We start from the raw sequence: 15129 nt of genomic DNA on the forward strand, positions 1-15129 counted from the left end.
ACTGAGGACCTTCCCCATCCACACTCTGCTTACACCCTCCAGGGCCCCAGCCACAGCCCTACACAAGGTGACACTATAGCCCCTGGTTTTGACTGGCTGAATTTAGCAATGCACACATAAGCTAAGCTAGATAGCCAAACTCCCAATGGAGCTAGAATTAGACTGTTGCTGTACACCGTTGACTTAGAACTGACCCACGGCTGAACCTCCAGTGGATTTTCAGACTCAATTAATTGCATGGAGGAGACTGCCCATCTTTCTCCTGCAGAAAGCTGGTGGATTTGAACCTTGAGAATTAGGTTAGGGCACTGGGAATGTTCAGGTCTGCTCACGGGCTGAGGCTGCCTGCCATGTTAGGGCAGCCAGGAGAGGCACAGTCAACTGAGCTGAGAAAGTCTTTCAGAAAATGAAGGAGAGGAGAGAGAAAATGCAGGGCTAAGTAGAGGGGCGGAGGAGAGGTAAGTGGTGGTCCATGAGAAGAATTTTCATCTTCCAAGTGGGAGCCCCAGGACGCCCCCTGGCAGCCACCTCCTGTCAGTGAGTGGAGCCGGGTGCTGTCATGACGTGGAGCACATTCAGCAGAGCTCCCACATTAAGGCTGCCCAGAAAAGAAGGCACAGCAAGGCCCCTCAAAGACCCAGCCACTGAAAACTGTTTCAAGCACAACTCTGCTCTTAGAACTATACTCTTACATCACACTTGCCAATCTACAACTGAGCCTGGGGATGGCCTGGGACTGAGCAGTGTGTTAGCCATTGTGTAGGATGCTGCCTTGAGCTGACCTGAAAGGTAGTTGACAACAATGACAGCAGCAACAACAGGAGTAGCAACAACATCAACAACAGCAGCAGCCAGAGCAACAATAGCAGCATCAACGTTAGAGACAACAGCAGCTGCCATAGTAACAGCAAAAACTGCTGTAGCCACCACTGCCACAGCAGCAAAACAACAGCACAATCCACAAAAGCAGCAACAATAGCAATTAACAATAGGAGCAGCACTAACAACAGCAGCTGCAACAGGATGAGAGGGGCTGAAAGGGAGAGAAACACTGGCCAATCAGTCTGCACTACATGTTTGTGAAACTCAGCTCAGTTCAAATGGCAATAACGTTCCTCATTGGGATGGTTTATGTGCAGGTGCAGAAAGGTAAGGGTTCTGAGCGACAAGGGTGAGGTGTGGGAGAGTGAGACCTAGAACAGTGAAACCAGTGTAAACCAGTGTAGAGTAACGAAGTGGCCAGGAAGACAGATGGGGCCAAACTTTTCTTTTTAAAGATTTATTAATTGGTTTGGCCAAACAAGTAATGGAATCCAAGAGTAATAATTTGCTAAAAAGTTCAGGTCATGAATGCCCCTTTCCCTGTGAGACAGAAGACTCCATGGTTACAGAATGCACCATTGGGTTATGACAACATTTCAAAATAATTTCCCCCCATTTCGTATGTAACAATGTAAACTTCAAAAATAGTAAACTCTAACCCCCTTGTCCCTCCTTACAGATCTATCACAGATAGAATTTTTCTGGCAGACCCAAAGTGTGTAAGTAAACAGCCTGGTGCTTAAAAGTTTCATAAAAAGGTTTACAGGTTCAGTAAATACAGTTTTGATCTTGATGATAAAGTAAAAGCTATCAGCGATTCACTCCCAGCACAGCCTACCTTTGTACGCAGACGTACGTCGTGGGCCATGGTCCATATACGCGGCTCATCAGCGTTGTCGTTTTTGTATGAACAGATATGTATTTTAAATTTGTGTTTTTCTAAAGATTTCTACATCTAAATGATAAGATGGCGCCAGTGACTAACAATGTCACCTCGCTTCACATAGGTAAAGACAAAAACTTGTGTAGAAGGCACTGTAACTTCTCTTGCATGAGCTTACAGAAATGTGGGCACATGTCAGCTGGGGTCTGGGGGTCTGGCTGGTCTCACCCTTCCATCTCTGGTACAAGACTGGTCTCCTTCCAATTCCATCCCCATGTCAGTCCTCCCAGATGGCTCAGGTGTCCAGTCTGCTTTCTCTGCCTCACCCCTTCACACCCCTCCGTCCATCCAGATTGCTTTAGAGTTCACTGTCTTTTGGTTCACTGAAATCCTTAAAATTAAGAGATCATCTCCGGTAGAAAACAAAATATAACCTACCACAGTTGAGAAAATAATCACAGTGTGCAATGAAATTCCCCGTTGCTGAGATTCAAACCATTTGCCCCGGCTTGTCAGGAAAGTCTGTATTCCAGAACAGTCTATGCAAACATCATGTCAACGTCCTTTACATTCATTTGCAAAGAGCTGAGAAATTCTCTTTGTCCTCATTCTCGTTGAAGTGGTACCCTGAAGTGAAAAGGTCTGTGTGGAAAAAGTGCAAGCAAATTGGACATGCCAATAAATACCATATAACTTACTGCGGGTTACCAAAACTGTACAGGTATGTACACCTCAGCACGCCCACGCCCCCGTCGCAGAAAGGCCTCCGGATTGTGAACACAGGGGTCAGCACAGCCGTAGAGTGGTCAGCTCAGCGGGCAAAGGACGGGTGCGCTGGCCGCCGGCTCCGGCCCTGCGGTCCTGAGGCCGGGTCGCCGCTGCCCTCGGCCGTCTCCTCCTTTTTCCTCACTTTGAGGCGGGTGAGCAGCTTGATCAGCCAGACGTCCCACTCCTCAGGCAGCAGCAGCAGGAGGAAGCCCAGGCCGATGATGATGATGGCGATGACCCGGACTCCGTTGAAAACGATCTTACTCGTGTAGTGGTCGACCACTGCGTGAGACAGAGAGCCCTGGTTACCCTACAGAGGAGGTGGAGGGCACAAACGTCCCTGTCCTCTCTGACCACAGACTCCTCTCTGGTCCAGCTTTAGGAAAGCACCCTTGTTATTATCAAGCCTTTCTAACATGGAGACTTGCCCTCCTGTGCTACTTCCCCAAGGTGAACCAACAGGTCGATACCAACATGTATTTGATGAGAAAGGAGAGGCCCCACTACCTATCAACCGTCTGTCTGGAGGAAAAGATACTAAAATGTCATGTGACTCACTCTGTGTGATAGCATCGTAAAGCATACTATTTCTTTCTTTATACTTTTGGCACATTGAAATGTCCTAGAAAATGCACAATTTGTATTTTTTATAAACTGAAAATACTCACTGCTTTAATATATGTTGTTGTTGGGTATGAGTTGGAACTGACCCGTAGCTGACCCTCCAGTAGGTTTTCAGAGGCAGTTAATCACATGGGAGGAGATTGCCCATCCTTCTCCCATGGAGGTGCCGGTGAATTTGAATCATGTGCCTTCAGGATTGTAGCACAGCTTCTTGTAATAAGGCCACCAGGGCTCCCTTTAATGTATGTATTATGTGCAGTTATGTATAATATATGAAAAAAATATATTTGCATAGAACATCTGTAATGGAGTGCTGGTAACATAGTGGTAAGGACTTGGCTGCCTATTTCTCTCTCAGTGTCTCTCTCTTTCTTGCTCATTCCATCTTTCTCTGTCTAGCTCTCTCTTCGTCTCTTTGTCTCGATCTTCCTCCCTTTCTGTCTCTTCATCTATCTTCATCTACCTGTCTTCTCTCTCCTTCTGTTTCTCTCTCTATCCCTATCTCTCTCTCTCTCACCTATGTCTACATATCTAAATGTCTCCCTCTGTCACTCATCTCTATCTACAACATTCTCTATCTCCACTTCCCTATTTGTCTCTATCTATGTTTATTTATATATCTTACTCTCAATTTATTGCACTATCTCTCTACTTAGATCTACCATTCTTCTCTCACTTTATCCCTCTGTCTACCTCTGAATCTCTCTGTAGTGCATCCACTCTTTCTATATTCATCTATTTCTTCATATCCCTTCTTATCTATGCATCTGTCTATATCTCTGTCTCTAAGGTCAATGTCTATCTTTGTCTGCCTATATCTCTCTTTCTCTCCCCATGTCTATATGTCTATCCATCTCTCTGTCTCTCCCTCTCTCCCTTTCCCCCTCTCCCTATATATCTCTCATAGTTTCTATTACCTGTGTACGTACAACTTCATCTTGGATCCACAATTAACACCCTTTGTACCAGCAGTCAGGAAATCAGGAGACATTTTGCATCGGGAAAGTCCGCAGTTAGGGACTTCTCCAAATTATTGAGGAGTAATCATGTCAGTTTGAGGACTAAGGTGTATTTGAGAGCTGAACAATGAATAAAGATGAATAAAGAAGAAGAATTAATGCCTTTGAGCTGTGGTGTTAGAGAAGAGCACTGATCGTTCCATGGACTACTAAAAAGTGCTCTTTGGAGGCAAGGATACGTCAGGCACATGGCTAGGAGGGGCTGTTCCTTGAATGAGACATGATGCTCAGAAATATGGTGGGTCAGTGAAGGAGAGAAAGACCCTTGACTAGGTAGATTTGCATGGTGACTGCCACAATGGGATCTAATGTGTCAAGAAGTGTGAGGATGGCACAGGACAGGACGGGGTCCAGATCTGTTTTTCATAGGGTTGCTATGACACTTAAGGAAGGACACAAGACATATGTATCTCACTCTCTATCCCCTTCTCTCTCTCTCTCTAAAATCCATTCAATCTATCTCTCCCTATCTCCTTCTCTATCCATCTCTCACTCCATTTCTCTCTAACCCTCTCTCTCTTTTTCTATCACTTTATTTGTCTCTCCCTGTCTCTTAATTTATCACTCTATCCTGCTCCATCCATTTCTATCTCAATTTATCTATCTCTACTTATATGGAGAGAGAGAGAGAGAGAGAGAGAGAGAGAGAGATATCAGCTGGCCCAGTGAACAGAAAACGATGCTACCAAGACAAAGGTGGGTGACTTTTAATCCGCGGCCCTCAGGCCAGTCTTTCATTGTTTTTGTTGAGACATTCCTCTAGGTCATTTAGCCCTGGTGTACAAGTTGCCATACCGCAAATGTGTTAATGGTTGACTACCCAATGCAGACAGAGAGTAGGGTGGAGCTCCCTGATTAAAACAAGTGTAGAAGAAGGAGTGGCATCCACTTCCATAACAGCTTGCCTCCAGAAACCCTATGAACCTGGAGAGAGGATGAAAGGCACTCAAGCGCTGAAGACTCTCCTTCATAGGGTCTCTATGACGGCACTTAACAACAACAACAACAGCTTATATCTAGCTCTCCTCTCTACTGGTCTATGTATGTATCTATCTTGGTCTTTCTATACTCCCTACCCATTTATATCTACTTATCTCTGTCTCTTTCTATCTCCCTCTTCCTCTCTCAATCTAATTCTATCTCTATTTCTGTCTCTACTACACTCTATTTCACTCTCTATCTACCTATCTCTGTCTCTATTTCTTTCTACCTCTTTCTCCATCTGTCTCTCTCAACTTCTTTTTTTCTTTTTCTCCTTCCTTCCTTCCTCCCTCTCTCTCTCTCTCTCTCTCTTTCTTTCTTTCTTCCCCTATTTCTTACTCTTTCTCTATTTCTCTTCCTATTTCTGTATCTCTCTCTCTGCTTTTCAATCTCTCCTTACCTATCTTTCTGTTGATCCGTCTTTATTTAGTTCTATCTTAATGCATCTCTGCCTTTATTTATTTCTCTACCTATCTGTTTCACTCATCTATCTTTGTTTCTATCTCTTTGTCCCTATCTTCTCTTTCTATATGTCTCTCTTTCTCTATCTTCCCCACTCTCTATTTCTCTATATAGGGAGAGGGAGATAGATAGATATATAGAGACAGAAATGATAGATAGATAGAATATAGGTATGGAGAGATAGATAGACACAGATAGGGAGAGTGTAAGTTGATAAACAGATAGAGAGATCAACAGATACATAGATGGGGAGAGACAGAAAGATGAAGTGTACAAGAAAGATATTGAAAAATACATAGGGAGAGGTAAAGATAGAGACAGATAGAGCCAGATAAAGAGTGATAAAGATTGAGTGAAAATGACAGATAGAGCTATAGAGATAAATATAGGGACATAGTGAGATGGATAAAGAGACATTTAGATAGAGAGAGAAACAGGCAGATGTAGAGCAGGCAAGAGAGACAGACAGCTATAGAGAGGGACAGAGTGAAATAGAGACAAGAGATGTTGTTGCTGTTGTTATGTGCCGTAGAGTCGCTTGCGACTAATAGCGACCCTTGTACAACAGCCCTAAACACTGCTCTATCCTGTGCCAATCACACTGCCTCTGACACACCCATCCCGATTACCCCAGTCACTGAATTAATCCACCTCATAGAGGGCCTTCCTCTCCTGCACTGTCTCTCCACCCTACCAAGCATGATGTCCCTCTCCAAGGACTGGTCCCTCCTTACAACATGTCCAAAGTATGTTATATGGAGCCTCAGAATCCTTGCCTCCAAGGAGCCACCTGGTTTAACCCTTTCCAGGATGAATCTGTTTGCTTTCCTAGCAGTCCATGGTACCCTCAATACTCTTCTCCAGCACCAAAGCTCAAAGGCATCAATTCTCCTTCTATCCTCCTTAGTCATTGTCCAACTCTCTGATGCATAACAAGTGATTGCAAAGACCATGGTCTGTATCAGATGCACCTTAGTCTCCAGAGAGACACCATTGCTCTTCAGTACTTTGGAGAGGTCCCTAACAGCAGACTTTCCCGTAGCAATATGTCTTTTCATTTTCTGGCTGCTGGTGCCAAGAGTGTTGACTATGGAGCCAAGCAAACTAAAGCTGTGAACAATCTCAATCTCTTCACCATCCAGAGATAGGGAATGCAAAATGGAATAATTTGGCAGTTTCTGAAATTGTTAAACATACATCTTCTATATGACAAGACATTTAAGTTACAGAAATAAAGGCATGTATCAATAATGCGACTTGAACACATATGTTCAGTCTTTATTTATAATAGCTCTCACCTGGAAAAAATGCCCAACTACTCATCGTCAACAGACAAAATGACCAACTATGCTACTCTGTATAAATAAAAGGAATTAGTTGGTTATAAGTGCTCAAACGAAAACCCAAACCCACAACCATTAAGTCAAAACCAACTCATTTCTCAGAATTCTACTCACATCACCTCAGTCTTGACAACCTTCCTCAGTATTATCTTTAACTTGCATTGTCCCAACTCTTTCATGATCCCGTCTAACTCTAGTGTAATGTCCTGAGTTTTATCTCAAAATGCTTACTGGTTATCTCCATTTTCACTTCCCAAAGAAAACCTGATCTAGCAAATTAAAGTTAAAGCCACCAACTCCAGATTGAAACCAAGCCATCTGCAAACAGCATTCCTTTGAAATAACTGCCTCCACCTGTTACCCAGAAATCACCCTTGAGTGTTCCTTTCTCTTCACTCCACAGGCCAGTCAATCGCTTTGCTTTGCCAAACTTACACCCGCCTCTACTCAATATTGACTATTAAACTCTACATCGGTTCCTCACCAATTCCTGTTTATGCATTACTGTGCTAAGTAACCCCTCTGCTGGCAGTCATGTCTTCTTCAAAACACATCTTTTTTTTTTTTTATAGTAGTGGAAAACCTTAACAAGAATTTGAAAAAAAAAATCCCCCGAACTCTGGCTCATACTTATTTTACTTTATGTCACAAACTCGGCTCTGGCAGATTTTCATTCTATTCATACACTAGGGTACATACTGCTACAGGTTATTATTTAACAGGCAAGAAATCAATAGACAATGAACAAATTATTAGAAGTGTTGTGTAGAGAAATAATGATTGTTTTTATCCTAGTTTATTTTTTAATATGACTTATGTATTACATTTTTAACACTTAAAAAATAAAAAATATAATATTTTAAAAGGAGAGGTGTCTTTTTAGTATAGAAGAACAATTGAAGGAAACCTCCTTATCAGGTCAAAATGCTGTTGCCTTCCCACTCTGCCATCTATACTGAGAACCACTCCCTTTTTGTTAACATAATAAGAGTTTCAGATCATGTATCAGAGATGGCCTTTTTAACAAATAGGAAAGGAATCCTTAATGGTTTTGAACTTGAAGTGAATTATTACTAAGTTGGATGTGCATAACAGATCCCCCTATCTTCTTAGTTCATTTCTCTCCTTATATAAATTATGGTATGTTCCCCTGAGACAGTTCAGACCAAGAAGGCCAGCTAATGGGGGCAACACAAGAATGAGGAACACACTCTACTAGAGTAGCCAGAGCAGCCCCTGGTGTTCCTTCTTTCAAGTCTGCTAAGAGAGGGGGATGAAGAGGGAAGGGATGGGTGAAAGGAGGAAGGGGGGGCAGGGGGTCAGAGCCAGGGGAGGGGGAGAAAGAGGGAGGGAAGGGAGAGAGAAGGTGTGAGAGAGGGCAGGACAAGAGAGAGAGAGGGAGGTAAGGGAGAGAGAAGGGGGAAAGAGGGGGAATAGAGAGAGAGAGAGTGGGGGGAAATGGGGGAGAATAAAGAGAAAAGAGGGGGAGAGAGAAAAAAGGAAAATAAGGGGAAGAGGGAGGGGGCAAAAGAGAGAGAGGGGAGGGGAAGGGAGGAAAAATGGGAAGAGAGAGAGAGGGAAAGAGAAGGGGAAGGAAATGGGGGAGAGAGGAGAAGAGAGAGTTGGAAGAGGAGGAGGAAGAGAGAGGGGAAAAGTGAGGGTTAAGGCGGGAAAAGAAGAGGGTAGAGAGAAGGAAAAGAGGCAGGAAGAAAAGGGGAGAGGCAGGAAGAGAGAGAGGAGAGAGGAGGGGGAGAGAGAGAGAGAGGTGAGGAGGGGAAGAAAGTGGAAGAGAAGTGGGAAGAGGGGAAGGAGGGAAGAGAGAGGAGAAGGGGAAGAGAGGAGGAGAGGAGATTGGAAGAGAGGGAGGTGGGGGAAGAGAGATGGTAGGAAGAGGGAGAGGGGAAGAGAGAGGGTGGAAGAGGGGAGGAGAAAGAAGAGGAATGGGAGAAAGAGATGAGGAAAAGGAAAGTGAGGGGGAAGAGTGAAGAGAGAGACAGTGGGGGAAGAGGTGGGAAGAGGAGAAGAGAGAGAAGGGAAGTGGAGGAGAGAGAGGATGGGAAGAGAGGAGAGGAAGAGAGGGGGGAAGAAGCAAGAAGAGACGGGGAAAGGGGGGAAGAGAGAGTTAGTGGGAGGGAAGAGAGAGAATGGGGTAAGGGGGAAGAAAAGTGGGAAGAGGAGAAGAGCAATAGGGGAAGAGAGGTGCACAGAGAGGCACAGAGAGGCAAAGAAGAGAGGCATGCATTCACCTGCATCCAACAACCATATTAAGGTATTTCATTCTATGTGTCGATTAATGTTACCTGATGATGTACTGGACCTCTGCACTGGACCTTTGTTTATAGATGCAGATGTTGAAAGTTTAAAGCGTAATAGAAGATTCTTCAGAAAAAAAAAAAACATGCTTGTTTCCTCAGAGTACTGGTTTAATAGAGCTAGGCTAATCAGAAATTAACTATCTAAAGTGAAGGAATAAAGACATAAGTCATAACATACTTCCATGAATATAGATGGTGATAAAGGGAAGGATGATCCTTCAGCTAATGAGAGATAACTGCTAGAAAAGCCAGGGGGTGGTTTGTGGTGTCAGAAACCTTGAAAATTGGCATGGTCTCCAGCTACCTCAACTGCAGATGCTTTGTCTTGAAGATCATCAATAGGTTTGTAATTAATAAATGAGAGAACACTTTCTATACTGTGGGAGACTTTGAAGGCATTGTGAGAGATGGTGGTAAAGAGAGGCTGACGAGACTGTGGCACTACTGTGAAGAGACTGTATCAAGGTGTAACCAGAGGAATACTGGAGATGGAGCCATAGGTTAAAGGTTTTGATTTATGTAGCAGGAATAAGTCAGACTCAAGTTGCATCTGCTCTTTTGACAATTATGGATGCTCAAGGTTTCAACTGTTATAGAAGATTCTATACAAGAGTACAGAGTCAGTGCGGGGCGGGGGGCAAAGTATATACATCAGTGTGTGTTTTTGTGTGCATAAGTGTTTAACAACATAGAAAGCTTACCTGCATTCACAGGTACACTGAGGACAATCCCAAGGGACATCAGAGTAGGATATGTAACAGCAATTCCAAAATTTAATACAATATTGAATGCTGAAATAAATATAAACATGGTTGACTTTCTATGTACCTGAATAGTCTCTGTGTTATCTATGACTAACCCTGAACCCCACTTCCTCTCTCAGTCACCTAACCCACTGTCTATGATGGAGTGAATCATAAGAATGTCCACGTCTAGCTACTCTGATTCAGTTCTGTAAGCAAAGAGTAAGCCTGGGGTTCTTCCAAGGGCTGGAGGACAAGGGGCAAACACCTTGAATCCACAGCCCTTCCCGTCTCTCCTGAAATCTGAAAAAAAGGAGAAGAAATTCAGAAAAGGTGGTGGGCAGACACCAGAACTTGGACCTGGGCCTGCTGTGCAAGTGAGGGCTTTGTGATAATGTCCTGAAGGACAGTGTGGGAGGAAGGGATTTGTTTGCAGCCTGGCACTGGGCAACGCTCCTCTTAGGTTTTTCTGCCCTGAACCAGCCTGACATCACAGAGAAGTGATGGTGGCAATGACTAATAACAATCAGGACAGCTGGTAGTATAAATTGGATACTGGCATTTTTCAGGCACTGTTCTAGAAGCTCAGCATTCGCCAATTTCTTGGCAGCTAGAGGAAAGTTATAAAAGGTGATCTGTTGCACACTCACCTTGAACCTTGTTACTCTGACTCTGGGATTAGCTTAAAGTGTTGCCATCACAAAGCTTTGCTGGCTTCACGCCACAAGAGCTGGAACTTCATGGTGAAAACAAGTTCATGTCTTCTCCTGGATCCATCTTTCCCAAGCTCCACCCTGAGCCCTAAAGCCTGCTCTGCTCTCATTACTTTTAGGGGTGTTCAATATGGTGGTTCCACTTACTCAATAAGAGAACTGAAAATCCACAAAGGGTTCCCCATGGAATGTCATCAAAAGAGCTCCAGTATTCCACTTTGGTGAAGTAGAGAATGACAGGAATACAGGTGATGAAGAGGATGTTAAACACACCCAAAATGGACAAAAATAAGGCCGCTTCTCCAAACTTAGCACTGCCAAGGAGGAGTTTGAACAACACCTGGAGGAGGAACAGAAAAGGGGCAGGTGAAGCTCCATTCACCTCACACTCCCAACTTTTATTTGCACTGGAATGAAAGTTTCCAGAGCAAGTTGGTTTCTCATTCAGCCACTCATACACATTTTGCTTTATATCATGATTACAATAACCATAATGTAATCCTAGTTTTGCCAACCTCATGATTGAGGTGGTTCTACCCTGTCCTATAGAGCTGTCAGATGTCTGTATCCACTCAACATTTACTATGGGTGGAAAAAGAAGAGAGAGAAGGAGAGACGGAGAGAGAATGGCAGACAGCTACTAGAGGGCATGGGTGAGTAGTGGCATGAAGACAGAGAGGGACCAGTGTGTGGGAGTAAAAATTTTGCTCACTAGACCTGCAATTAGAAATTGTTTTCCAATACTTCCCAAGTTTTAAAACAATAATGATTTATAAAGCTCATATTACTGTAGTTGGGCTTTTATTTACTTGATCTACAAACAATGCTAGGTGTGTGCATGGGCTTGTTCTGAATACTGGTGGCCTCTAATCCTGCACAATGAAAGACTTAAATAACAGAGCCTGATCCAAATGCTGGCACAGCTATGTAGTGGCCCAGTCCTTCTCCAAGTCTCCCTTAAACACTTATGTCACTAACGTGTCTCTGGATTCCACTCATTTATCTTATATGCGGCAAACATACAGCATTGATGAGACAGCCCTGAGAATCAAGGCCAAGGGCAGCTGTGCGCCTCAGCCCTGCCTCTGACAGAAGTTTCCGCCTGTAGACTTCCCACATGCATGCTCATGGGTTCCATCAAAGGCTGCCACGAGTAAGAGAGCCACCATGCTGGGCCCTAGTGTTCTTGAGGAAGAGCAGGCCCAGTGACAGCCCGTTTCAGGGGTGCTCACCTTGTAAAGGGCAGACATGGAGGCTGAGCCCACCACCAGCGCTATGCCAATCACAGAGTGGCTGTGGAACCCATCTGCATAGGTCATCATCACAATACCAGCAATGGCGAGGATGGCTGCCACAATCTGGTGAGGGAAGAAAATGGAAGTCAAGGTCTCAGAGGGAAATCTGAGGGTCATGTCAAGGCCAATGAGCTGGAGACGTTCTAAGAAGTTCAATATTCCAGGGGAAAGTGGTCCCTCCTCTGTAGCTCTGTGGAGAGCAGAGTGCAAAGGCTCTCCCTGCCTACATGTTGGCTGTTTCGAGGAGCACATAGTGAAGTTTAGTGTGACCAAAGGGGATGAAAAGTTTGACAACTGTGGGTGGAGGCGTGGCTTGCTTTCCAAGGGTCTGTGGCCAGTCATTGTGATTCCTGGAGATTTGAAGAGGAGGTCATCACTCTGGCAACAGATGATGTGGTCATGACAAGCCTCGGGAGATGGGGCTAGCAACTTTAGATCACCTCTGAGTTCCTTTCTAAGCCTCAGAAGCACTTGTTGTGATCGTAATTTTAGATATTTCTAATTCCAACAGGGGAGGCACTCTGGGGATAGCAATGAGGTCTCTCAGTGGGACATCTGCCAATCAGGGCCACAGATGATACCCTCCACACACTGAAAGGAGCATCATAGGTCAGCTCCCTTTCCAGAAAGATAGTCTGCCATCCCTCCCATACCCATAATGCCCTGCTTTCCAATTTTCTTTGGTAGAAGGAGGCTCTATGGAGAAGCACATATTCCTGGGCTAAGCAAAAGTTTTCCTAGAAGATTAACAACCTAGGATAATATTCTCCAAAATGAGAAAATGCATTAGCATAGAGGGGGGGAAACACAAGAGCGAATCAGTGGGTAGTCAGGAAACTATATAAATGGCACTTGGGGTGGGAAGTGGGGAGGGGGTGTTGTCAGAACAAGGAGAGGGCTGACCATATGTGTACAGTCGAAGCTGCAACTCTTGGGCTTACCTTCCTTCTGCAGATTATTTTAAATTGACTTTAACAATCAACAATGATACTGAATAGTTAACATTTCCTGAAAGGTTGCTGTTTAAGTGTTTGCTTTTTTAAAATTTTAATCTCAAAATAGATAACTCCCATACATCACAATTTATTGACATAAAAAAGTAAGGCTCAGCCTATATGTGGCCACTGGACCTTAGTGTTAAGTAATTGTGCTGCCAACCAAAAGGTATACGGTTCAAACACATCAGCTGCCCCATGGGAGAAAGATGGGTAATCTCCTCCCATGTGTTTACTGCTTGGGGGTCAGCTATGGATCTGTTCTGACTTGATAGTACACAAACAACAACTACAGGTAGGTAGGAGTAGGAACAGATTTCATGTTTATTGTTGCAAAGCCAGTGCTTACATATATAAACTACCATTACTATTACTCATTGTCTCTGAGAAAGAACCAACACATAACTGGCCCTTCAGTGGATTTGCAAAGGCTGTAGATCACATGGAAGGAGACTGCCCATCCTTCTCTTGTGGACCTGAACCACCAGAGAGACACCATCTTTGTGTTGGCAACACAACTCCCCACTCACTACACCACCCTTATTAGTAAACAGGCAAGTCCAAGTCACATGAGAGGCTACTGTCACTATATTCTCAGACATGTGTTGAGGTTTCCTTACATTAAGACATTGAAAGCACAGGACATGTAGTGGAGCCTTACGCAGTGCATGTGAGCTCTGTGCTTCCCCTAGTGCAAGTTCAGGCAATATGTCCATGTTATGATAGAGTAGATCTACATGTACTGCAAAGATCCTAGCCAACACCTGGCCCTATGCTGTCCACTATTCTGCCCTAGTAACTTATTTTCACTTAGCAATGCCATTTTGCATTACATATATGTCTATTTCTCAATGTTTTGTACACTGCTTATAACTGCTCATGGGCAGAAAGAAACAGAGGTAACTGAAAAACAGTACAATAAGTAAAAATTTGTCTGTAAGAACTAGAAAGTGACAAGTAAAAATATGGGAGGGAAAAAGGTCTGAATCTTCCAAAGAGGACAATTAGACTGCCAAGAACCTGTTCGGGAATAGCCCAACCAGGTGAAGTATCAGTGGGGAAAAATAATGAGAAAAAATATTTCTAAAAGGAGGAAAGGGAGAAAGGAGAGAGAGAGAGGAGAGAGAGAGAGAGAAAATAATGGAAGAAAATGGCAGGTGAAGTGGTGCATCAACATTTTTCTTTCAAAACTTAGGGCTGAAGTGTGAGGGAAGGAAGGAGAGCAAGGGGTTATTTGTTCTGAGGACCTACAAGGCAGCTTTCCACCACTTCCTCTCTCTTCTCCACTGGTTACATATTCAACAGTTAAAAGCCTCAGCCTCAGTTGTGCTGCAGAAACGGGGAAGGGGCTGGAAGGTGTGAGAGCAGAGCACTTGGATGGCCACCAGCCTTCCAGATACCCCGGTAAAGAGATGTGAGTAGTCCAAGCCTCGCAAGTTCATTCTGAGAAGGAACAAAAGAGGTGCCATAAGATGCTGACTCCCTCCCTCTGCACTGCTGGGTCTTGGTCACAAATCACCTGGTCACCCAGCAGAGCTGAGGGGCATCTGTATCTAGGACCTAACCCCAGGGCTTCTGGCTCAGCTGCCTCACACCCCCACAGCCCTCAGCCACTGGGTCTCCTTTCTCCTGGGAAATAATGATCCTGGTAGCAGAGTAGGGTTCATGTTGACACTCGTCCACGCTGATACTAAAGCTTAAGGGGACATAACCCCTTAAAAGCCTTTCTTCAAGCCTGAATTTTTTTTTTGAGACTCCAGAACTATCTTTCAAAAAATATGTACATATTTTACATTTCATGCCATAATAACCTGGGTTTGTCTGTATCAGCTAAAAGATCTTTCTCTAGCTGTTTCCTAAACTAAAATGAACCTGCCAGGAAGCAAGGCCCTGTTTAGCTCCTTGACACCATCCCATATAGCTGGTGCCTCTGGGAGATGTGTCTTCCATGTGTGAATAAAGGCAAGAGAATGTTCCTGATCTCCTTGTAGTCCTCCCTCCTTCCTATGCTTTCTGCCACTTCCTAAAACATACCTCAATAAATGCTAGCAAAAATGATTTCAGGAGAACAGAAGAGAAAGACTTGTGGGTAACAGTAGCCCTGAGACCAAGCAGGTAACTGCTGTCATCTCTATTTCCTCTGGGAGCACATTGGTGAGAGACCTC

The 15129-nt window shown here is 44.2% G+C and overlaps 1 protein-coding gene across 1 annotated transcript in view; it reads right to left on the reverse strand.

The window, feature by feature from the left end:
* Positions 1 to 2516: 2516 nt before the first annotated feature.
* Positions 2517 to 15129, reverse strand: part of SLC35F3 (solute carrier family 35, member F3) — a 546824-nt gene continuing 534211 nt past the window's right edge. The window contains exons 5-8 of the mRNA XM_006895383.1: positions 11906 to 12031; positions 10821 to 11013; positions 9919 to 10008; positions 2517 to 2755 (exon numbers count right to left, since the gene is read on the reverse strand). Coding sequence (XP_006895445.1) covers positions 2517 to 2755; positions 9919 to 10008; positions 10821 to 11013; positions 11906 to 12031 — 648 coding nt within the window. The remainder of the gene's footprint in view (positions 2756 to 9918; positions 10009 to 10820; positions 11014 to 11905; positions 12032 to 15129) is intronic.

The sequence above is a fragment of the Elephantulus edwardii genome, unplaced genomic scaffold, assembly GCF_000299155.1.
Source record: "Elephantulus edwardii isolate Elephantulus edwardi_28Jun2011 unplaced genomic scaffold, EleEdw1.0 scaffold00166, whole genome shotgun sequence".
NCBI lineage: Eukaryota > Metazoa > Chordata > Mammalia > Macroscelidea > Macroscelididae > Elephantulus > Elephantulus edwardii.